Genomic DNA, 25,534 nt, shown 5'->3' on the forward strand with positions numbered 1-25,534 from the left:
ATATAATTATTGGACTATCAAATAAAACCAAGATACTTGATTTCATAATTTGAAGGATAAAAAAACAAAACAAATAGAGTTCTTATCTTAGGTGAGAGTATAACATAATCTAAATGTCCAGTCCCAGTTTAATTGTATAGAAATTATTATTGTTGTACTCATCCTCAGCCCGAGGCGTCGACGCTGACGTTGACCGACTCATCTGTCGTGAAGTTCTCCATCTGCTGAATAGTTTTGATCAGCGTGATTGGTGCTCCGGACTCTGCAGACTTCTTGACGTATATTCTGCCATCCCTTGTCCAAGCAGCTGCAAGTTTTTTCTCGCGGACAAGACGTTTTGCGTTTCCCAGGATGAATTTGTTGGTTGGGGAAAGATGCTCGTTGACGTACACAGAGGTTGGGGGCCAGTTGATGGATAGCAAAGCAGCTGTCAGTTTCTTGCGATTGGCCCGTGCAGCTCCTATCCACGAAGACTTGTAGTCTCTAGATATGCACTTGACAATTATAGGTGGATTGGGACGTTCGTTAGTCACGCCTAAGCGGTGCACGGTTGAAATAAAGTTTATATTGTAGTTGACATCAATAACGGCAGCGATTCTGTCCAACAAACCATATAAATCTTCACCTCGGTTGTACGCAACACCTGTAATTTCTATGTTGTCTTTCCTGCTAAACTGTTCCATATCTTTGATTTTGTCACCAAGAAGATGAACAGTCTTTTTCAGCTTGCCATTTTCTTCCCTAATTTTCAAAAACTCCGACTTATGTGATTCATTATCAGATGCAAGCAATGCGAGAGTGTCCTGCATTTTGGTGATAGCGCTATTGACACCTACTAGTTCATTCCTAATGTCAATTACATTAGTGGCCACTGCACCTATCTGCTTTTCCATGTTTGTCTGCATACTGGCTATGGACGCAAGGATTGCGTCTTTAGACGGTGATAACGGCGAATCACTGTGGCTGGAATCAGACGAGTTTTCACCCAAACAAGAGTTGCATTTCCACGTATCCTTCTCGAGTTTCGTGAAGTCAACTTTACTAACACAATTTTATATGGAAAGTTGATTTACAGGTTCAGCACGTAAGCCTATCTTTTTGATGTTTGATTTTGTTTGCACACTTGGAACAAGACCCCATCGTAGAAGTTGTTTGTATATTCTGATAGTCACTGACCACTATACACGCTGTCACACTATAGACTTCAAGACAGAGTTCTCTATAATACTAAAAAATAGTTCACGATTCAACTTAAATTAGTATAAACACTCGTTATATGAGCACATGATAACGTATTACAACGCTGGAGACCTAGGCTAGAGCGAACCGATAACGATGTACACTCATCGGCGTCTCGACTAGAACTGAATTTCTTATGAATTCAACACCCTTTTTGTGTGTATGTATTTTTAATGACAAGAAATATTTGATTATTCACTTTTTATAAATTTTGTTCATTGTAAAAGTGTTAGTAAAGACTATACCGTACCTCTTCTCCAGAAAATGCAGTGGCTGGAGCTGGCCTAGGTGACATGAAATCGTTATGGCCTGGAATGTCTTTGGCTGAGTAGAATCCATAGACTCCTGCAATTTTCTGCAAAATCAGATAATTTATCAATAAAAAATTAGTTCTCTTTCTCCTCAGTAGAATAGAAATTTGTTGATTATTCTATGAAAAATTATAATTTGTTGAGTTTCTATGGTAGTACATTTTTTAAGTCCTGTATATTTGTTGAGAAATATACCTAATTAATTTGAACAATGTTGCAGCTGACTGTTTCAATTCATATTATTATGAATCTGTATCTCTGTATCCAAAAAAATGTCATATTCAGGCAAATATTTGAATAACTTTCGGTCTGTCGAGTCCATAGCCTATCTGAATATTTATAGCATTGAACAAATGAATGATGACAATACAGAGTTTTTAATTTGAATATGATCTAGTTATTTAATGAGAATGCACGGAAATATTTAAATTTCGCAGGCTTTGGCAACACGGATATTTTTTCCAAGTCTTAGTTTGTTTTATTCAGAGTATAACTCCAATTTCAATGATAATTCAGGTGAAATAACGAGACTGAGACTGAAACCGATGTAATCTAAAATAACTTACCAATGCGGCTTTAGCATCAAGAGTAAATGACTCAGCAGGGCCTTCCTTGGCTATTACAACAGCGGCAAATAACTCCTCAGGTATAGTATGTAAATCATTGGTGTACTGGGCTTCACCTGAGAGTATTATAAAATATTCAAATATAATACAAATATTTCAGATAAATTAGTGTTGTTTATTGATTTATTTACAATCAACGTGGTAAGATGCAGGATTATTTTCATTGTTCACTCCTTCAATAACTCACTCAAAATCGATATAAAGAACATTTGAAAGAGAAAAATAGTTATAATTATTGGAAAACCTCAGAACACATTGGTTCTTATGGAAGTGTGACTACATTTGCAGTCTGTCTATTTGAGCAAGCCAGCTCACTCGATTTCATTATTTTATTAATAGTTATTAATTTATTCTAATATCCATACATTGCCATAAGCACAAATAGTAGGCTACTCTCTCTAACCAGCATAGCAGAAATTTAATGAGGAGCAAGACTTTAGTGGATGAATCGATCATGAAACAAGGGGGGCACAAAATATGAATAGGCCTAATAGCATAATCATTTAATCAATTTTTCAGATTTATTGATGAGATTGGAATTTTTGCAATTGGAACAGCAATCAATACAGAAAAGATGGCAATTATCTCACAAATGAATGTGAATAGCGGAGAGTAAATTCAATTAGATTACCTGAACACTGCATGTAAGCTTCTAGTTTTGGCAAAGGTTTATTGACAGGCCATAGATCCTCATCAGTATCAAAGTCTTGTATAGCAGATGAGACTGGTCGCTCATAAGATTCTCCGCCACTTTTGATTCTTGGAGGCAGTGCTTCTGGAGAAAGGCTAAGTATGAACTGGAGAAAAAACAGTTTTAAAATTATTTCATCATTTTAATAGGAACTGACATCACAGTTCATAATAATTGTTCAAGAAATTCAAGTTTTAAAGAGTGTCTCCATTGTATCTATGAAAATGCAGAATTGTTGCGGGAAGGAAGCAGCTGAAAATAATATCATAGATGTGCTCAAATAATAGACCTATAGGGGCACATGCACACCTGCACACATTTCTACACTTGTCAAGTTCCTGTTGTACAATAAACTCCTGAATAGGCCTAATCATGGAACAGTCCCCCAATGTTTTCAAATATTCTCTAATTTCACTTTCGATGAATATGAGCTGTTAGTTAATGAACCACTTTCAACACTTTTACAAAGATTTGAAAGACAATTCAGGCTTTTACGAGTGTTTTGAGATCTTTATAAATTCAAGTCCAAGATTCACTTTATAGATTCGGAAATGGGGTCTCATTTTTTTTTTCATTGTCTATTTCTATCAGAGTCGAGACAATCTGTATTTTGATGTATGTTTTCTCCATGATATTTTCTTAATGATAGTATCTCTAATAGATCTACTATGAATCTATCAATTTCCAGTTAATGAATATTATGATCTAAGGAATATGTGATTTTTTATTCCAACAAACTGTCCAAATTTTTTAAAGCTGTCCTTTTAATATGACATATTTTTATCAATAAAAGAATACTTTATCATATCTATTAATATTTTGGAAATGAGCAATATTTTCATCTGACCTTATAGAGCAGTGAAACAGCCAGCCCTTTCCTGTACTTTGGTGATGCATCAGGTAACACATGATCTGGCTTCACTTCTTTTTCAAGGATTGCCAATGCCTCCTGGATCACTGGCAAATCAAGGAGTTGCTTGCCCAAAAGGTAGTCCTCAGTTTTAACTGCATGAATCTGTTCAGAAGATACAATGAAAAAGCGGAAAATTTAGAAAAAATACATTTGATAATGTAAAGCTGGAGAATAATAAATTCACACATTCATTCATCTAATTATTATTCGTCATTCATTCACAATTTGCCCATCTATTGTATAAATAGGGAAAATTGTGTATAATTTTTTTATAAATTGTTGCTATTCAAATAAAATGTATTATATATTGCTTAATATTATGTTATGTTATTCTTGTATTATAAAAGGTACTGTTGCAATTGAACTTGTGTGATATGGTTAGTGGATAAGAATCGGTTTCAACAAAAATTGAAAAAAAAACTCACAAACTCTGGATTGATTCCACCAAAAACAATTCTTGGCCTTTCCAGTACTCGGAATTTGTCCTTGGCGTTCAAATTGAAAAGAAACCCTGCATTCACATAGGCATGTGCGTTCTGAGCTCTTGGCATTACCTGTTGAAATAATATTCCAGTTAAATATTAATAACATCAACAGAAAAATGTTTAATTAAAATTTTGAAAAATTGGTTGAAATATCAATAGGTTCAAGATTTATGGATACAAGCAGTAGTCATTATTGGAGCAATAATGCTTGGTTGTACCAACCGGAGATAACTTCAATCCTGGATGAGAAAGATGCCAAGTTGTGGTCAAAGATAATTTATTTATTTTTTCGTTATCAATTTTGTTATATTTCTGTATGATAAAATCTCTTTCTTATTTTATCATTCATTGATTATTTCAAGATAGTTTATCTCGGTTGTTGGAAAAAAAATCTGGTACATTTGAAATAATTACACACAATACTTTTCGGACTTTTACCTTATTTATTAATGCTTCAAATATGGCCAGACACACTGGGAGTGATCGATACCTGCAATGTAAGAAGGTACGTTACCTTCTAGTAACGTATTGTAGCTAATTTCCAGCTATTTAAATTTATCAATTCAGTTTTTTTTCTTGTTTACGATGATGCAGTATGAACGGTTTTTGATAGAAAAGGATTCAACCTATAGTAAGGAACATCATGCAACTTGTGATAACAATAACTCTCAAGTAGCAGTCAATAAAGTCTGAATATTTGATAATTCAAGATTTCATAAAGTAGGCTACTCACTTTGTAAGTCTTGAAATAGTAATTTGGACTGCGACGCGCTGGTAGAATTATCTTTGTAATAACTTTTTTGTACATTTTGGTGTGCAGAAACTCAATTAAGGCAACTCGAATCTCTACTCCGTATGCATCCACTGGAAACAGAATTTATAATATCATGCTATAGAAAAAACTTCGAAAAATAGTGAACAACGTAAAAAACTATTCAAAAAGATGTGAAACTGTTGATTTTTAAATACGGTACACGGTATCTACCTAATGTATAGCGACAATAATTGTAATCCACTGAATACATTTATATATGTCTACCTCTCTAAAATCTGCAATTCAATTGTCAAATAATATGGAAGCACAACATAAAAGTAACAATTTCTATATTCGAATTATAAAATTGCTGATTCCCGCACCCTATAGTGAGGTCCACGTTATAATGTCAGTGAAGAAAGATAGGGGAAAAGCGTTGCAAAGTCTCACCATTTTGCCACTGAGTGTACACAGCTGTTACTCAATTCATCCCATTTAATTTGATCTAATAATAACTATCATTTCCTTGATAGAATAATCAATGTAAAATTAATCAATTAAATATATTTTTTCCTAATTTGATCAGAAATTTGCTTTCATAACTGAGATCAGATTTTTATTTTTATACAAACCTGAAATGGCGTCTAATTTAAAAAGCTGTGATACACCAATCTGAATTTCAAAACAACAGAAATTAAGTTATTTGGTTGGTATTCTATTTCAATTTCTTTTAAAAATGATAGAAAAATAAGAAAAATAGAAATCCTATTTGAAATTAGTAATTTCAATGGAAATAATTCTGATATAACCTTTTAATATTATTTATTCCGGTACTATTAGGTCTAACCTATAGGTGTAGGCTAACTGAAGCGTGGATGAAGTCTAGGATGGTTAGTTATCAACTTTTAAAATGTCTTTTTAAATGTCATTTTTCAGGTATTTTAATTTGTGTTCCTTATACAGTAATGTCAAAAAATTATTTCATTGTTTCAAAAATACATTTTAAATCAATTATACGACTTGTGTACTAAAGTATTTTGATAGAATGAAAAAAAATGGCGGCTGAGAATTGTTTACTTTTGTACAGTCACTGTCAAAAGTAAAAATAAAATATTCTGGCAGACAACATTGCAAAGCTAGAGAGAGATATGTTTTGTTGTATGATAGAAAAGGATAGCAACATTATTGTCAATCGTACACTGCCATTATAACGTGAACCTCACTATATAGACATCACCACAGTATTTAGATAGAACGGTAGGTGTCATGAAATGTGTGCGCAGTGGCCAGCCAGCCAGATTGCGTCATCGCCACCAACCAAGGTTTTTAACATCTATTGGCAATTTATGAAACATATTTTTTAAAAGCAGATAATTGGATATATATATATTATCTAAATACCGTGCTATATAGTTCTATTTCTACTAAAATAGTACCTAATGCAACTATTACCGTACCGTATATCAGTTTCTACAGTAGAAAGAAGAATGGATTCATCTTGATAATAGAATTACCTATAGTCAAAGTGGCTCCAATTGTCTCAAGAATCAAGAATATATCTGAAGGAAACTCTCTGTGCTGATGCTTTATCATCAAATTACCTGCTATGGTTCCAGTCTGAAAAAATTAATGTTCTTGAACATTCGTCAATGTATAAAATTAAGGTACTAAAATTATCAATCTGCTTATACGCTTATACAATATTCATCATCAATATTGAAAAAATAATTCAAATGTTTCTTGAGAGTTTCATTATATTCACAATCGACTGTACATTGTGGATCAAAATATTTACCGTATTATTGAGAATAAATAGTTTTGGGCTGGGCCTGTTGGCCTTTTCTATTCATGTATGCGATTTGTGTATTATGAAATGTGAATAAAAAAATAGACAAATGATAATCTCAATACAATTGAAATAAAAATACAAACACACAATTAAATACGACCATAGACTAATAAAACCTGCTTAGAATTCAACTTTCTACCACTCAACTCGAAACCTGATCAAAAAAGAAATCATTCAAAACATCACAATCTGAGTTAATCTTGAATGCAACTGAACTTGGAACAAAAAATTCATAGCTTGAGAGTTGTATTAAATTTTATTCCTGTTGAGCTGAAAGAACTTTGTTCAATAAACCTTCCTTCTGAAAACAAAATTTTTTCTGAATAAATTTTCACTCACGTTCCGTACAGGAATGTTAGCCACCCAATCAATGTGCTTAGCCAGCTGCTTAGCATAGGCGAAGTTGGGATTACTTGAGATGCTTTGAAAGTAGTCGATGGCTGCAGTGAGTGTCACGTTGGCTCCTAGCACCATCATACTGCCGTAAACGTTGGCAAAGCTCAGTTCAGCTATGCCTTTCACATCAATGTAGCATGCTACTTTGGACGTGGGTCGGTAAACACCTACAAGACATACATATTGATAAACAAATAATTAAGATTAATTTTGATAAGATATTAGAATAGCCTATATAACTTGGTTATATAACCATATTTTATTTAGACCTATTACCAACTATGGTTAGATATGGATATAGATGTGAATATAGATATGGTTGAAGATAAAAATGATAAATTGAAGTAGTCCATTCCTCTAATATGTTTTTTTCCTGAAGAGAATGACATCGGTAGACGAGGTTATTCTGAAAGCTAGAATAAAATGAATATCCTTGGAAAAATAATGTAACTTATTGTTCGGTAATCTGAAGATTTAGGTACCATTCCAATATTTTATTGTATAAAAACTGAAACTAACAGGCAGAACACAATACATCCACCAGTATTGTCAATTTCTGAAGAATATTAATAGTACTGTTATTTCTCCAATGTGAATGTGATCCAAATTATTCATTCAATTTCAATGCTTTTTATGTAGGCCTATAATTAGATCTAGCCACAAAGAGTGATCGGCGATTCTATATGTTTCTCTATCTTAGGCCCGGTTGCACAACAGCCGGTTAAATTTTAACCGTGATTAATTTCACAAGAACCAATCAGAGAAGGCGTTTTTGAAAATACAGCTTCTCTGATTGGTTCTTGTGAAATTAATCAAGGTTAAAATTTAACCGGCTCTTGTGCAACCGGCACTTAATCTACTAATATCGATATGCGATACCACAAACCCATGGGATCACAGATCGTTCTCTGTGTGTAGCCGGGTACATAAATATGAAAAAATAAATTAATAGTAGGCTATTATTTAAAATTTACTGTAGTTAACTAGAAATAGTTGGAATCCAATAATATCCATCAGGATTACCAATAATATACCGGTATGATTTATTCAATGTGAATTTGAAAAAAAAATTAAGTTTTGAAATCAAGATGTATGAAATACACTTAAACTTAAAAAAATATGGAATAGAATAATAAATACCACATTTATTGTGGCTGATTACACATGTCCTAAACTCTAAAATCATAAATAATCAAGTGGGATCATTTTAATGTGAATTTGCATAAATCTGAATAGAGTTTATTCTACCGCTTTGATTATCGACTACCATTAGGCTATATGATTTCTTTCTTTGTTCTTAGTTTGAAAACAAAAGCTTAGGGAGGAAAATTTGGATGTCAACTAACATGTAACTCAATTTAATTTATATCTAAATTGACAACTTTAGAATTTACTTGCTGTGATCTATCAATATCAATAGGTTTGTCTTGTGTCGTAATAGCACCATGAAAGGAAATAGGAGCAACTGATGTAATATTATGTTTTTTTTTTCGATTTAGTTTTTAGTTGATTTTGAAACATGGAAATATCAGGCCTAGTAGCACAAAAGCATTTTCAATTTCAATCAGGATTAAGTTTCATGAGAATTAATCAGAGCAGGGTTTTTTTTAATAGTAGGCTTGTCTGATTGGTTCTCGTGGTATTTAGTCCAGATTATGAATCACAGACAGTGCACCTGTCTCTCTCAAGGCCATGGATGCGTACAAACATAGAGCAACAGAGGAACCAATACAACAGAAGCTGAAGAAATTAGTCACATTTCTATTACCTCACAATGAACATTACATTCAACTACCATATGTTTGGAGAGATCAATTTTAAATCTATTTTGCTATCATCCTAATAAAGGCATATAATCAATCAATCAATCAAGATTAAGAACAAAAGTACTATACAAATTCTTCATGAAGGTCATCCAGGAATTGTAGCAATGAAAGGAAAAACATGATTCCAAGTATGGTGGCCTGGGCTGGACAAAGATTTAGAGGAACATGTAAAACACTGCACCGCATGTCAAGAAAACAGAAACAGAGATGTTGAGATGCCACTTTTCTCATGGACTCTTCCAACAGAAGTGTGGTCTAGAATCCACATAGATTTCGCAGGACCATTTTTAGGGAAAATGTGGTTAGTCGTTGTAGATGCTAGATCGAAATGGCTCGAAGTAATACCCATGTCAACAACCACAACAAAATCCACGATCAATATATTACAAGATCTATTTTCTAAATTTGGCTACCCAAGAATAATTGTAAGTGACAACGGTCCTCAACTGACTTCGTATGAATTCCAAAATTTCTGCAAAGAACTGAACATAAAACATGCACGTATCACCCCATATCACCCAAAAAAGCAATGGATTGGCGGAGCGTTGTGTACGAATGTTCAAAGAACGTATGGGAATTTCAAAAGGAAGTACATAGAACATCCCCAACGGGAAAAACACCTGCTTTTATGATGTTCGGTCGCGAGTTACGCTGCAAAATAGATCTATTACTACCAGATGTTAACAACAGAGTAGACGAAGAGTTAGTTAGACAAGGGAACAGCAAGCCGAGAGTCAACGCAAAGGTGTTCGGAGAGGGCGATGGCGTATGGGTACTAGACAGATCAGGCAAAGGCTACAAAAAAGGAAAAATCGTTAAAGTAAATGGACCATACTCATACCTAGTGAATGTTGAGGAAACGATGAGAAGATGCCACGCAGATCAACTGCGATATGCAGATTGAACTTAAGAAGAAAGGGGGAAGATGTAGTATACCAGAAACCAGATGTTATGCAAAACAGATGACATAAATCAGTTATAATATTTAATAGTTTGTTGATTGGAATTCACTCTATCCTACATGTTTTAATAGAGATTACACACGTTGAGTATTAATCTTTGAGACTTATTTATTTCTAATATTCTACACAAATAAAGTTTAATCATCTTTTATGTTCATGTTAAATTAAATGAAATCTTTTGGTACTCGTTGCTAGCACACAAACTTAGTTTTTGCTGGCAACGCCAATTAAATTTTAAGTTAAAATTTTATTTTTATTCTGTATATGTATGAAGTATTTGTTTTATTCATTATTGCTATCTTTATAATTGGCAAATAAATGATTTTTATTTTTTTATTTTGATTGTACATTGGAGATCTTCTTGCTTTATCAATTATATTTAATAATTAAATCCGCGACCAGATTTCCAATTCACAAAATAATATTTCAAAAATTGAATAGGCTTTGATGTCATGTATGACACATATGATATGGACATTTCAATTATAATTAAGAGATTGGGAGAAGAAGAATATACATGCTGAAAGACGACCTTTGAACCCTTAAAAACCACCCTTAGAGTTGAAATATCGCCAAAAGCTTTCTCAGTGAGCACCTAGGACGTATAAGGAAGCTATATTCTAAGTTTTGTTGCAATCCATCCAGTAGTTTTCCAGAAATCGTGATCAGTGAGTCAGTGAGATAAGAATTTTATAAGTATAGATTGTATGGCGAACTCTAAAGTTTGAATTCATGAACGTCTATTATACGTTGAAAAATCATGAAAGGATTGTTTCATGAACACTCTTAGTCTTTAACACTTTACACACATATATTGACTGACAATTCATTGGAAAAAGACAATATGAGTATGAATGTAACCTATAAGTGAATGATTCGATAGATTGAGTAGGTCTTCCAGTGAAATTAATTTCAATTCATTCAATTTCCAGCATGGTTGAATGGGAATGGGACGCGTAATGGTCTATTAATAAGGATTACTCACGTTTTAAAGTTGTCAAGTGATCACTATATTATATTAGTCTATATCTATAATATTAGAGAAGGAAGAATATACAATACGGGCTGGGTAATTCACGAATGACGAATCATCACGTTTGAACTACTGAACTGGTTAACTTGAAATTTTGTTTATAGAATCTCAATTTAACGAGGATTGTTATATAGGCCTATTTCAAATTTTTCAAGATCCCAGTAGGCCAAGTTTTCAGTTTGTCAAGATTAAATTAGACCCTTGCGGAGTACGGATTAACTGCTAAGATATTAGATCAACAAAAATATGGTAGCACTATTAAAAACTTACCATAAGCTGTATTTCCGCCAACCAGCATATAACTTCCATCATCTATCATACTCAGCACTTCAAATATTTCTCTCAGTGTAGTCAGCCTGTACCAGTTGCTCCCATCATCCAAGTTCAGCTTTAGAACTGAGCATTCATTTGTCAAATCGGCTTTGATATTTCTCTTGCAGCCAGACTTGCAATTTCCACTGCACTTCTCTTCAGTTTTCAAACAGATTGATGACAGCTCCTAGAAAATGATTGATTGACTCCTATTATGATGTGTTAGGTTTCAACAGACACATTGCACTGAACAGCATTATAGAATTATTGCACTAAATAGCATTGATAATCAAACAATAAACAGAATAAAAGCCAGTGTCACAGAAAGCTATACTGGAATATATATTTAAAAAATCACAAAATTGGAACTGTTCTTCACATATAGACATAATGGAATTGAAATACAAATCTCAATACCCTTTTAAATTATTTTATCACAACATGTTTCATACATTAATGCCATTTTCAAGTCAATTTAAACGGAGCCCTGAAAAAGACAATGATTGAATAGTCATAGAAATATTCAGTATAAACTAAAAGCTAGTATGTATTAAAAACTAGGGTAGCGAAATAAAATAATAGGTGTGGTGGGCCAACCTTAATAATAATAATACTAGGCCTACTGGTATAGTACCTAATAATAATAATGGGGAAGTGAAAAGTTGAAAGTGTAAGTGTCGTTTGCTGCATATTCTCGTGAATTGAGAATTGTTTTACAAACTATCGTAATTATTGCTGAAAAAATAATTGCAATCGCACTAATGCCCAGTTAATTCCTTCACGAATGCAGAAGGACATAAAAAGTTATTGTTCACCTTCCGGCTCTGCAAAACGTAATCGGTCAAAGAGTTCACCAGAAGCAGTCCTACAAAGTGCTAAAAAACAATTAATAGTAAAAAGTGACATGGAGTTGGGAGAATTTAAAAAGTATTTCGAGGAGTTCGAAAAAAATAGAAGCTATGGACAAAAAGCTTTTAGACGTGGCGACAAAAAGTGATATTTCTTCCCTCAATTCAACTATGGGATCGATTATAGAGGACAATAAGGTAGTAAAAGAGGATATAAAAACGTTGAAACGTCAAAATAAAGATCTTCAAAAACGTGTCGTCGGTCTGGAGGATCGCAGTAGGAGAAATAATTTGGTGTTCCGGGGACTACAGTGTGATGAAGCTGCTAATTGGACAAGCATTGTTAAAAATTTCTGTGTCGAGCTCTTGGGTTCACGTACAGACCTGTGCGTGAATAGGGCTCATCCTCTAGGAAAATTCCAAAAAAGTGGGCCAATTATCGCACATTTTCCAATGGACAGTGATATCATTACATTTTGGATAATGCAAAAAAGTTAAAGCATACTAATTACTTTGTTCACAAAGACTATTCGATTGAGACCAGAAATTATAGAACCAAGCTACTCAGACTAAGAAGAGAAATACTCAAATTATTCCCAGACGAGAATGCATACCTCGTACATGACCGATTAATCGTGAGACAACCAACGTGGGACGAGTGGGACGAGGATTGCGGTCTTGAATGCGGAGGCGAGGATGGCAGAGCCAAGCTGGAAGAGATCATCGGGGACCGAGCTGCGCTGATTTTGAGTACCATGAACGAGACCACCCAGAGGCCACCGAGAGACCAGCAACCAATCAATAAATGAAGTGAAACCGTCAGCCGGAAAATGGACAATACTTGTGAGCTAGGGATAGTTGTGTATAATGTGGCTGGTTTGCGAGGTAAGCCTTATAATGATTTGTTTAACTTCATATGAAAATTCGATTGTTTTATTTTACTGGGAACATTTTATTGAAGAGGGAAAGCAGGAAGAGTTTTTGGGATATCTAAAGGGATATAAGGTATTTTGGGATTATGCAATTAAGGAGTCTCGAATGGGCAGAGCAAAAAAGGGACGACCTTTATGCTATAAAGAGACCTGTGATGATATTAATATGAAAAATATAAATGATACATTAATTGTAGAGATCGTAAGAAATGATAGAAAAACTTACATACTACCGATTTATCTCAGTGGAGGGTCCGAGAATGAATGGAATAGGGAATGTAATTGTCTATGGGATTATTTATCTGAATGGGATGATACTAGTAATTTAATTATAATGGGGGATCTAAACGGTAGGGTGGGTAATTTGCAAGTGATCCCACAACATATTATTCACGAAGATACTAGAATAAATTGTACTAGAGTTACCAAGGACATGACAAGTAATCGTAAAGGGGAGAAGATAATAGAATTATGCGAAGAGTTCAACTTAGCTAGTATTATGAATGGCAGGATTGAGGGTGACGCTCATGGAGAATTCACTTATATCAGTTGTTGTCTGTCTTGTTGGTGATGTTGTGTTTCTTGTTGGTGATGTTGTCTGCCTTGTTGGTGATGTTGTCTGCCTTGTTGGTGTTGTTGTGTTTCTTGTTGGTGGTAGCAGAGGTACAACAGTAATTGATTTGTTCTGTGTTTCATTAGATTGTCTAGATATTGTTGAAAATTTTTGCGTAATCAGTAAATGTTTCTCAGAGCATATGCCCATTTGCGTAAAGTTGAAACGAACAGAGATTTAACGCGATTCTGTAAACCCCATGCTGCCGAAATTGAAATGAAAACGATTAGACGATTATCAGTATGCTTCAAAATTATCAGAAAGAGCTAGTCGATTAAGTCATATAGGCCTCAGAATTTAGATAACGCTATGGCTGTATTGAATGAGCTTATCATCAATTCGGCAAGCGATAAATTGATACCTAATCACAAAAAGAATATGTTCAGGGAGCAAAGCTGGTTTGATAGAGATTGTGAAAAATGTAGATTGAAAATGTTTTCCCTTTTAAGATTGTTCAGAAAAACCAGCTCTGAAGTAGTAAGATACAATTATTTGAGCGCGACAAAAGAATACAAAGAAATATGCAAGGAAAAAAATATTCTTAAGAGAAATAGAGCTGAAATTAGGATCAATAAGAGACTCGAAAAAGTTTTGGGAACTGATAGAGAATTTTAGAGGTATACAGCCATTGAATGTGTCATGTATCACGTCTAAAAATTGGGTGAGACACTTTCAACAACTGTACTCGCTAGCAAGAAGAGACACAACTGAGTCACTGCACAAGTGCAGCACCACTAGTAGAGGATTGTCATCTGGATAGAGCTATTGAGATGGATGAGGTACATTCAGTTTTGAAAAACTACGTGATAATAGAGCCCCAGGAGATGACAGGATACCCAGGAGAATTTTATAAAAAGTCACCACTTGAATTAGTATTCAACAATCTTAAAAGGGAAAACATTTTTAATCTACACATTTTCCACAATCTCTATCAAACCAAGAGCTACTATTGCAGTTTTTCAATAATATTTTTTCGAGTGAGACCGTGCCTGCGGCTTTCACTAGTTCGAGCATATTCCCTCTGCATAAAAAAGGCGATAATTAAATTGTTTCTAACTTCCGCGCTATAAGTTTCGTTAACTCTGCTGCTAAAATATTTGTAGGAATATTACTGAAAAGAATAGAGGAATGGATAGAAAGCAGAAGCGTATTGGAGGAGAATCAGGCGGGATTTCGAAGAGGATATTCAACAGTAGATAACGTGTTTACTCTTTACAGTATGATAAGTTATAAGTTGAGCATTGAGAAAAGAAAAACCTATTGTTTCTTCATTGACTTCAAATCCGCATTCGATTGTGTGAATAGAGAAACTCTATTCTACAAGCTTCATAAATAATTGGATACAGTTGATTAAAAGACTCTACAACAATACAAATGCTGCAGTATGGTGTAAAGGAGGAAAAACAGAAAGTTTCTGCATTGAGAACGGATTAAAACAAGGCTGCTTGACCTCACCTTTGTTGTTTCTGATTTTCGTGCATGACATAATTTATTATGTGAGAGTATAGGTGGAGGCCTATCTATAGATGGTTTCAAAATAAACGCTCTTCTGTACGCAGACGATATGGTAATTTTTTCAGATAACCCAGTAATGTTACAGAGAATGATCAATAATTTGAGAAGATATTGTATGCGATGGAATCTAGAATTGAACATGACCAAATCAAAAATAATGGTGTTTAGGAGAGGAGGAAGACTGAGGAGTGATGAGAGGTGGTATTATGGAGAGGAAAGTGTGGAGGTAGTGAAGCAATATGAATATCTGGGAGTTACTTCCACACCAGCTCTATTGATGCGTCCACATTTAAAAATAAAGTAAGAACAGCAAAATTTGGTATAAATAGTGTATGGCGTAGGCTTATTTTAATAATGACGAGGTACCAATCTCTAACAAGTGGCATGCTTATAATGCTACAAGCAGAGCAGTGGTGACTTATGCGGCTGAGGTGTGGGGTTACGTGCAATCGGTAGAGTTGGAAAATTTTCAAAAGTTTTTTATCAAGAGATTGCCATCCCTACCAAGAAATACGCCAAATCTGGCGTAATACCAAGAAATCTACCTTGAATCTGGAGTAGATGTGTGTGTATGTGTGTGTGTGTGTATGAGTGTATGTGCGTCTGTGTACACGATATCTCATCTCCCAATAAACGGAATGACTTTAAATTTGGAACTTGAGGTCCTTACACACCTAAGATCTGGGTTTTGTATTTTTTTCAAGTGAATTAGGTAATAATGTTTTGATGAAGATCTGTCTGATATTTAGAACCGGGAATTCTGAAAAAAGCAAGCTAATCGGATATCTATGGCCTTTTTTCAAGATTGTTTTAATAATCCACACCCATCACCTGGCTAAGCTCCGAGAAGGCAAATAATAATTGCCTACTCCTGACACACTGAACATGTTGCCCCCTACTCAACTTGTAATCAATTATAACACCTAAGTATCTGTAACTATCAACTCGTTCAATTATTGTACTGCAGTCACAATCCTGCATCCTCGCGTTTCCACAAGAGTGCATGTTTAATATTATTGTACTAGGATCAGCCTGATATAATTATGATATTAATGTCTCTGAAATGGGAATACAATTATAAACAACATCGCAAACTCTAGTGAATTTGACAGAAGAAAAAACTTCTCTTGTCGAAAATTTGTGAAAAATATCAAATGAACCCAATTTTAATCTTTCAAATTCACACCCTATTTACCACACAGTTATCAAGTAATTATTGTAATGCTTCATTACTTTTTTCTGTTTTGTATAATAGTCCAGTCAAATGGTTGTTTTTCAGTAAACAGCTCGAAAGAGTTTTTCGCGACGGTTCTATATGTATTTTGGGGCGCTGAATTCTAATCTGAAATCAGCTGACACGCCAGAGGGCGGCTTCACCCCCAAAACACACAAAATTTCGGACTTTTTTCAAGTTTCCATTCCATCTTGAGAAACTTTAACTTTTCGAGAAAAAGCATTCTCTAAAATATTAAAGATAATAAAATTTCCAATAAATTGAGTGGTCGCGCAGGACTCTACGATTTTTGATTCCAGAGCTAAGAGTTTTCAAAGAATGGGTATTTTTTAAGGGGTTTTGAAAATTATATGCAAACCTACCACTTCTACCCTATACAACTACGATCTTTTTCTAGTAATGATAGAAAGTCACACATCACGTGAATTAACAATATTAGCCTTATTCTGAACAGAATTATTAGGTACCTATTTTTGAATTTAGTAGTGGTGGGAGGGGGAATACACCCAAAAATAGAAAATCATGTCCTACAGCCAAAATTCAAATTCTCATTATAATACCTTTTCATATGGCATTCCTAACAAAAAAGAAACATTTCGGCTGAAATCACCTTACGAGGGTTATGTTCTATGAGAATCACTTGTTAGATTTCAGTATTTCCCAGTGGGGGGCACACATAAGGATACGTCCAGGATCAAAACTTTAATCACTTATAACTTTTGACTGAATGATCTCCTCGTACTACAGCTCGTTCATATCAGCTTGTCAAGGTGGTTGAAAATCATGTATCATATCACTAAAATTTGTTAAGAAAATGTAAATTCCTCCTTTAGTGTATTTTAGCCCATATTTCAATGCATAGGAAAATGACCGATTTCTATATTCAAAACTCTGTGTCTCGATAACACAAAATGATACTTGGTCTTGATTTGAAGAAAAGAATCTCCTCTTTTATGTGAGGTGAATGATTTTTCTAAAAATATAATCGTGAAGTAAGATTCGTTTGTTTCAAAAAATCAAGAAATTTGCGATATTTTTTCTCATTTTCACAGTCTCGACAGTTTTTCGATATAAACAGTAATGCAAGATCAATTTAAGGCAACTCAGCTTATAGAGCATGAAATTTTCTCTCCTTCAGGACCAATCGCAAGTTTCTATCATGTATTGTACTCATTTTAGAGACTCTAATAACAGTAAAATCGCAAGAAAAATGAGAAAATAAAGATCATCATTCAATTGGCTGTAACTTTTGAATTGTATTGAAAACAGAAGTATAATTCATGGGAGTGAAAAGAGGAGAAAATTCATCACAACCTCGACTACTTTTCGGATTTTTTGTCTGAAGTGTTCCAATATATAGGCAACTTTGAATGTGCGAGAAATTTGTGAAATTTCCCCCATTTTCACAGTCTCGCATATTTATTCAACGTTTTGCGCAACCACTCAATTCATTGGAAATTTTATCATCTTTAATATTATATAAAGAATGCTTTTTCTCGAGGAATTTAAGGTTCTCGAGATTAAATGGAAAACTTAAAAGAAGTCCAAAATTTTGGGGGTGAAGTCGCCCTCTGGCGTGTCAGCAAATTTCAGATTAGAATTCAGCGCCCCAAAATACAAATAGAACCATCGAAAAAAATTCTTTCGGGGCTGTTTCCTGAAAAACGACAATTTGACTGGACTATAAGTTATCCTATTATATTAAGCGAGCAATTTCTGTATATCTGTTTACATTTTTCTATTTTTATATCTGGTTATCTGGCTATCTGGTTATATGGTTATTTATGTTCAACGGATCTCGGAAACGGCTCTAACGATTTTCACGAAATTCGGAATATAATAGTAGGTATATGATATCAAAATTCGATTGCACTAGGTCTCATCCCTGAGAAAACTCCCTGAAGGACATGAAAAGGATAATTCCTCCTTGGTAAAACAGATGATGATTTCGTCGTCTGTCGATAACAGAAGATGCGTGTGCCTGTGTGGGACATCAGCTGTGTAATCAATTAGCTTACCGTATCTCGCGAGAAATCTAGACATTTTATTTGACTCGATCAAAATACAGTAATCTGATTTGTTGACATGAGATGGTATATATCATAATATTCAAAGTTAATCATTATTTTACAGTTTTAAGTGATTAGTGAGTGTTATTTTGTCATTCAATTTGGTATGTAAACAATCTAAATTAGAAGTTTTATGTTTTCAAATATTTGGACTGAAAATTTCACTTGAATTCAAGTGTATGAAACATACCTACTTTTTGGAATATTAAATATTCCAATTATAAATTTTATAGTGTATAGGGGAGAAGTGGGAGGCTTGAGACATTTTCAACATTTCATGTCATAAATTATTTTTTTATTATGGACTTATTGTTATTTCTCGAATATTTGAGTCGTTAGCCGACTTAGAGGAAAAGGTTTCCAATAAAAGTTGTAGGCCGTTTCTTCCTGAATCCAATGATATATAATTATAGTTTGGGGGTTACGATCATAGATGCGGCGGTGGGAGGGGATAAGTAGCACTGTTACGCTGTGGCACGGTCCTCCCCCATGATTAATGCGCTTATTGGCCTGTCTATCAGATCGCTCCTACTAGTCTATGCATTTCAGGAACGCTATCTTATGTATTTTTGGTCGCTGAACACGATCTTTCAACCCTTCAAGTCTCAATAACTGATAATTCTCATCATAATATACAAATTATGGTCAAAATTACAAACTCAATCTCATTATCATTATGATTACATTGTAATGATCTTGTTAGGAATCCTATATGTGTTTCTCAGTCGATCAAAAACTAATATTCCATAAAGAGAGAATAATTATTCGATTTAGTTCAATGATCACTTTGGAATTGCGAAAGTCAAGTAATGGAGTTAAACAAATGATATAGGCTACCCCATATAGAGCACCGAGTAACAGGAGGAAAATATTTTTCACCACACTGCAGCTGTTTTCCAGTCCCTACGTAGATCTGAAAGACCTTGTTTGCAGACGACTCTCGTCTGACGTCAGAAAAGGGTTTCTTTTCCGGTCTAGGCAAGAAAGTGGCCAGAAAGTGGTCTCTTTCCAGCCGGTCATGGAAGTCCGTAGTTGATAAGTCATCCGCTAGATCGGGCGAGTGTCCACTTTCTTCATCAGCTGAAGTCGCCATGATTTCAATTCGAGTTTCAAATCAAACTAATTCAGCATTCGCTTTGCAACCAGTTTTATTCAACTATTTATTGTTGATTAGCGCATTCCAAATTTTCAAAAATGCTTGAAGATGACGACGCCCATGATATTCCAAGTGAAATTTTAAAAGAATCTGAAATCCCGACTGCAAATCTTCTACCACTAAAATCAAGAGATAGGTACGATAACAAGTATTCTTTATTTTGTATTCTTTATTTATTTTGTCAGCAATACCTGTAGTGTGGCGAAAAATATCGTTCGCACCACAGGAAAAAATGTTTTTCTGGCTCTCAATCTTTTCTAGTCCTCGGCCTATGGCCTCAGACTTGAAAACCGATTTTGAGCCGGAAAAGTATCATTTTCTGCTCTAGGTGCGAAATATACTATTCTTAATATAAATTTACAGTGGAGCACAAATAATGCCAATTACTCCCATGTGATGTGACTAAATATTTGATAACAAAGGAAATACAACTCTAAAGCTGCATTTACAACAAATAAGTGGTACTTGAATGGAAGTGGAATGGGAGATATCTTTGTTGAATCTGGAATATTTAGAGAGAATACTGTTGGAAATTCATTGAGGGGAGATCAGTTAATTAAGGTGTGAGAGCAAGCAATCAATTCAATGAAACAACTACAAGAAGGACTCATGAACGGTTCAAATATGAGAGAATGTCAGAGTATATTAGAAAGAAGTCAGGAGCTATTTCTGGAGTTTTTTTAGAATCACAATGCAAAATCAAAGACTTCTTGAAATTTATGAGTGATTATTGTAACATAGTTTAAATTATCTTTAATTTATATTCGTGCTCATAAGGAAGGACTCTGATATTGCACATAGAAACTGTATGAGAGTAGTTATAATTTACCAATCCTGGCACACCATGTGCCAGCCTTCTCCACCTAACCTAACCTAACTAAAAAAATCAACCTAACCTAACCTAACCTGACAAACCTCACCTAACCTGGAAGTCAAAGGTCAAGGTCAAAGTCATGGTCAGGGTCAAGGTCAAAGTCAAATTTTCAAAAAAAAAACTTTGAGAAAAAAATCTTAGAAAAAAATTTAAAAAAACTTGAAAAAAAACTTAGAAAAGAAACTTATGGAAAAAAATTAGGGAAAAAAATAAAATAAAAAATGTATAATGAAAAATCAAAATAAATAGAAATTAATAAAAATAAATCAGAAAAAAATAATAATGAAAAATCAAAATAAATAAAAATTAATAAAAATAAATCAGAAGGTCTCCCACCCACTCTGGAGTGTATATATATAGTGTTCACAACAGTGGGGGGACCATCAGTGCTCAGTCAAGAGCCATACAAGACACATCTGTTCAGTTCTTGAACCTGGTGTTTCAGCACACAGCCACACACTTCTCTTTGTTAAAAAGTATCCTAGGACACACAGCCCCTGTTTTGATCTTCAATTGTATAAAAAAAGTTTAGTACACAATGTTTTTTATTATATGTTTTGGAAAGAGATGATGGAATTTGTCTTATTCTACTCATTGAAATCGATATTTATATGAAATATTTATTATTATTTAGTCTTCATACCTGTTGAGCTCGATAAACAAAATGTTAGCAGATTCATATGATTATTTCAAGTATGTCACCTCATAATGAAATGCATAATATATTTTGTGAATAAGTATGTTTAAACCTGTGGAGCTCTATGAACAATAAGTCAACAGATCAATATGATTGTAGACAATGAACTGTGGTTAGGTTAGGTCTGCAGAAGTTACTAGTAACTTCTTCCGACCTAACCTAACCTCAAAATACTGATTTCAAACATTGTTTTTCTGAACATACCACCATTGTATGATTGGTTCTCAGTAGCATATATATAGTAAACATCTAGTTTGAGTGCAAGACATGTCATTCAAGATGACTGTGTCACTCTAGATAATTGCTGTCTACAGTGCATCCTATTATTAATCTGCTTGTACATATGTTACAGATGAATAAAGCTACAAGATGCCAGCAGACCAGCAGCTCGTCAGGAGAGTTTTGTACATTGGAGGAGGCCTTCAACAACAACCTTCAGACACTCTTCTACAACAACAACTCTTCACCCAACCCAGCAAAGGACTTCCACTCTCTACTGAACAGCCTGCAGACAAAGATCATTGATGTTATAGGTCGGGAGTTCCAGACACATGGGCCAATCAAGGTCAACCTAGTGTTGGAGGCTACATACCAATGCAGCGCCCTTGATGAGAAGAACTTTGAGCAGGAGGAATTTCAAAATGTAGCCTTCAAGACACCGAACTATTCCATATTCAACATCAATTTTCTTGCTGGAATTATCAGGGAGGCATGCAAGAAGCTGTTGGAAGAAGAGGCCAAGTTCGAGGGCAACTCTAGTGGATGGAGTCTTCTCATCATCGACAGTCTCCTCATACCCATCAGCAAGCACAAACAACTTCGAGGATCTTCCTACATCGAACTACCAGCCAAAATAGCATCAACCTGCAGAATAGTGATGAACAATGTTTCAAGTGGGCAATCCTTGCCAAACATGTGCAAGGAGCAAATCCTCAACGAATCAATGAGAAATACCATCAGCTCATTGAAAAATACAATTTCAACAGAATTTCTTTCCCCACCACCATCAATCAAATTGTCCGTTTCGAGAGGGATAATCCGAGTGTAACTGTCAATATATATGGGATGGATTCCAAGTGTATTATTTATCCAAGACGTGTTGCAAAAGAAATGAAGGAGGATCATTTCGATTTACTACTCCTTCATTACAATGATGGTAGTGAAGCCACCACCACCACTCAGGACAGCAGTGAAGCCACCACCTCCACAACTCAGGACAGCAGTGAAGCTACCACCACTACTCGTCGAGAAGAAGAAGAAGAGGAAAATATCAACAGTCACTACTGTTTCATAAAAAACTTGTAAGAACTCAGCTCACAAAAGATGGACACCACATCATAATTTGTTGTAGATGCTTCACACACTCCACCATCAACAGTAATGGCGAGCAGAGGATGAAAGATCATGAGGAGTACTGTGCCAACAACCAGACTGCTAGGATCATCATGCCTCAACTCAAGGAAGATGGAAGCCCACCAACAATGAAATTCGAGAAACATTTGAATAAATTTGGACTACCATTGGTGGCCTATGCAGATTTTGAATGTCTACTGGAGAAGCCTGAGGAAGAGCAGCAATGGATTGGGAAGGCAACCAAAGTGATCCAGCGTCACACAGCAATGAGCTACTGCCTCTACTTTGTTAGAGATAAGAACTTATTTCCATCATTGCTGACACTCACCAACCTCATCCCTAAGGAGCCAATTGTCTACAGAGGACCTGATGCAGCCAAACACTTCATCAAAACTCTGACCATGCATGCAAGAGACCTGGATGAGGCAATCAATCAATGTCAAATAAAGATGCTTCTACTTTTTGAGAGGGAGAAAACCACCAACTGTGAAGCCTGCAAGAAACCATTCAATGGTGACAAGGTGTATGACCATTGTCATATAACAGGAGTCTACCAGAATGCTCTGTGCAGCAAGTGCAATCTTCAAAGATGTAGTACGACATTCATCCCTGTTTTTCTCCACAACTCTTCCAATTATGACACTCACTTGATTATACCACACCTTGCAACCGATAAAGAGCAGCTGTTTGTTATCCCAAACACATCAGAAAAGTACATATCATTCACCAAACGAATTTCCCAACAACTGCACCTATGATTCTTAGATACCTTCATATTCACACCAGACAGCTTGGACAACCTAGTCACCAACCTTGTCAAGTCTACTGAAGAAGTGTCAACAGTGCTACCACATACAGCTAGAGAATTTAGAGACAAACTGGAATTGGTTTCCAGAAAGGGTGTGTCCCCCTACAAATATTGCGACTCATGGGATAAACTGGAGGAGACCTCACTACCACCAAAGGAAGAGTTTTTCAGCAAGCTAACTGACAGCTACATCAGTGACGAGGCATATGAACATGCTCAACAAGTGTGGGAGAAATTTGACTGCAAGACCCTGGGAGAGTACAGTGATCTATACCTCAATACAGATGTTCTCCTTCTGGCTGATGTCTTTGAAAGCTTCAGAGATATGTGCTTGAAAAACTATAACTTGGATTGTGCACACTACTTCACATCACCAGGCTTCTCCTTTGATGTTATGCTGAAGTATACAAAAGTTGAACTTGAACTCCTAACTGACTACGACATGTATATGTTCATCGAACAAGGTATCAGAGGTGGAATAACAACATGCGTTCATCTACATGCTTTCATCTTCATGCCATTGCCGAAAACGCCTACACAGGAGCACCTGTCGACCCCGAGAAGCCCACATCATACCTCCTGTACACAGATGCAAACAACCTGTATGGCTGGGCGATGTGTCAACCACTCCCATGCCGGAAATTCCAGTGGATGGAGAAAGATGAGTTGGAGGGGTGAGTAGAGGTATTGATGGTGTTGGAGATGTTTGAAAGATTGGCTATATCTTGGAGGCGGACGTTGAGTACCCTGCTGAGCTACACAACCCCAACAACGATTCTCCATTCCTAGCTGAGAACAAAAAAAACACCAAAATCGGGATCGTTGAGATTGATGACAACTCTTAGCAACCGTGAACGATATGTATGTCATTACTGCACCCTCAAGCAAGCAGTACAACATGGACTGAAAATCACTAAAGTTCATTGAGGTTTAAGGTTTGAGCAGGAGGACTTCCTAGCACCCTACATCATGCTAAACACCAAACTTCGACAAAAGTCAAGGAACAAATTTGAAAAAAAATTCTTCAAACTGATGAACAATGCAGTTTTTGGCAAGACAATGGAGAATGTTCGGAAGCATATGAACAATGAGCTTGTCAACAATGAGAAATGTCTGCCCGAAGGAAACTGATTGCCCAACCAACCTACAAGAACCATATCATCTTTGGCGAGAACATTTGTGCCATGACACTGCAAAAGGAGAAAGTTGAGCTGAACAAACCTATCTACATTGGTTTGACAGTGTTACACATTAGCAAGACCCTTATGTATCAATTCCACTATGATGTGATAAAACTGACGGGTCGCCGTCAACCTGTCTCCCCAACAACTAGTCTCCTTGCTATTTTGATCACAGGCGTCAGTAAATCCCCTGGCAAAATATACCATTGCTGTCAACTAGTCTCCCCGACAGTAAATCCCCTACCAGAACGAAGGAGACTAGTTGTCTCCTCACACGCTCACGACAACTAGTCTCCCCGACAGTAAATCCCCTGCTGGATAGGTCTATGAGGGGTCTGGTTGTCATGATTGTATCCGACAACTAGTCTCCCCGACAGCTAGTCTCCCCGACAGCTAATACCCTATTGAACATTGGAACCAGCTTGAAGCGGGCGGGGAAGTAGTACAATCACAGATAATGTTGTACACATTCTATGAATTTAAACAGTGTAGAATTTGACAACATATTTGAGTTTTTAATCAATATTATGGAACGGTTCTACAATATTGACAATGACTTAGTCGAATTTCTATGAATTCGATTATTAGAAGAGAAGCTTGTTGAAGATGTCACTTCTATCATTGCAAACATAAAATTAAAAAAATAAACCACTGTATAATTCAAAAATAAACTTCTGAATTCAACTGACTTGGAAATGTTCCTTATTGAATTGGCAAGCAGTTTCAGAATGTTTTCTTTTTTTTATGATTTGATACAAGCCATATAAAAATGAATTGCACCTTTTCATATAGCTGAAATTGTGTTGTATAATATATATCAGTTTATTACTTGTACATATTTAAATAAATATTTAAAT

The 25,534-nt window shown here is 35.2% G+C and overlaps 1 protein-coding gene across 1 annotated transcript in view; it reads right to left on the reverse strand.

The window, feature by feature from the left end:
• Positions 1-25,534, reverse strand: part of LOC111048124 (indole-3-acetaldehyde oxidase) — a 171,343-nt gene that overhangs the window by 28,316 nt on the left and 117,493 nt on the right. The window contains exons 10-15 of the mRNA XM_039420956.1: positions 4,999-5,129; positions 4,206-4,334; positions 3,715-3,882; positions 2,808-2,973; positions 2,117-2,232; positions 1,490-1,594 (exon numbers count right to left, since the gene is read on the reverse strand). Of these exons, the coding sequence (XP_039276890.1) occupies positions 1,490-1,594; positions 2,117-2,232; positions 2,808-2,973; positions 3,715-3,882; positions 4,206-4,334; positions 4,999-5,129 (815 nt within the window). The remainder of the gene's footprint in view (positions 1-1,489; positions 1,595-2,116; positions 2,233-2,807; positions 2,974-3,714; positions 3,883-4,205; positions 4,335-4,998; positions 5,130-25,534) is intronic.

The sequence above is a fragment of the Nilaparvata lugens genome, chromosome 2, assembly GCF_014356525.2.
Source record: "Nilaparvata lugens isolate BPH chromosome 2, ASM1435652v1, whole genome shotgun sequence".
Taxonomy (NCBI): domain Eukaryota; kingdom Metazoa; phylum Arthropoda; class Insecta; order Hemiptera; family Delphacidae; genus Nilaparvata; species Nilaparvata lugens.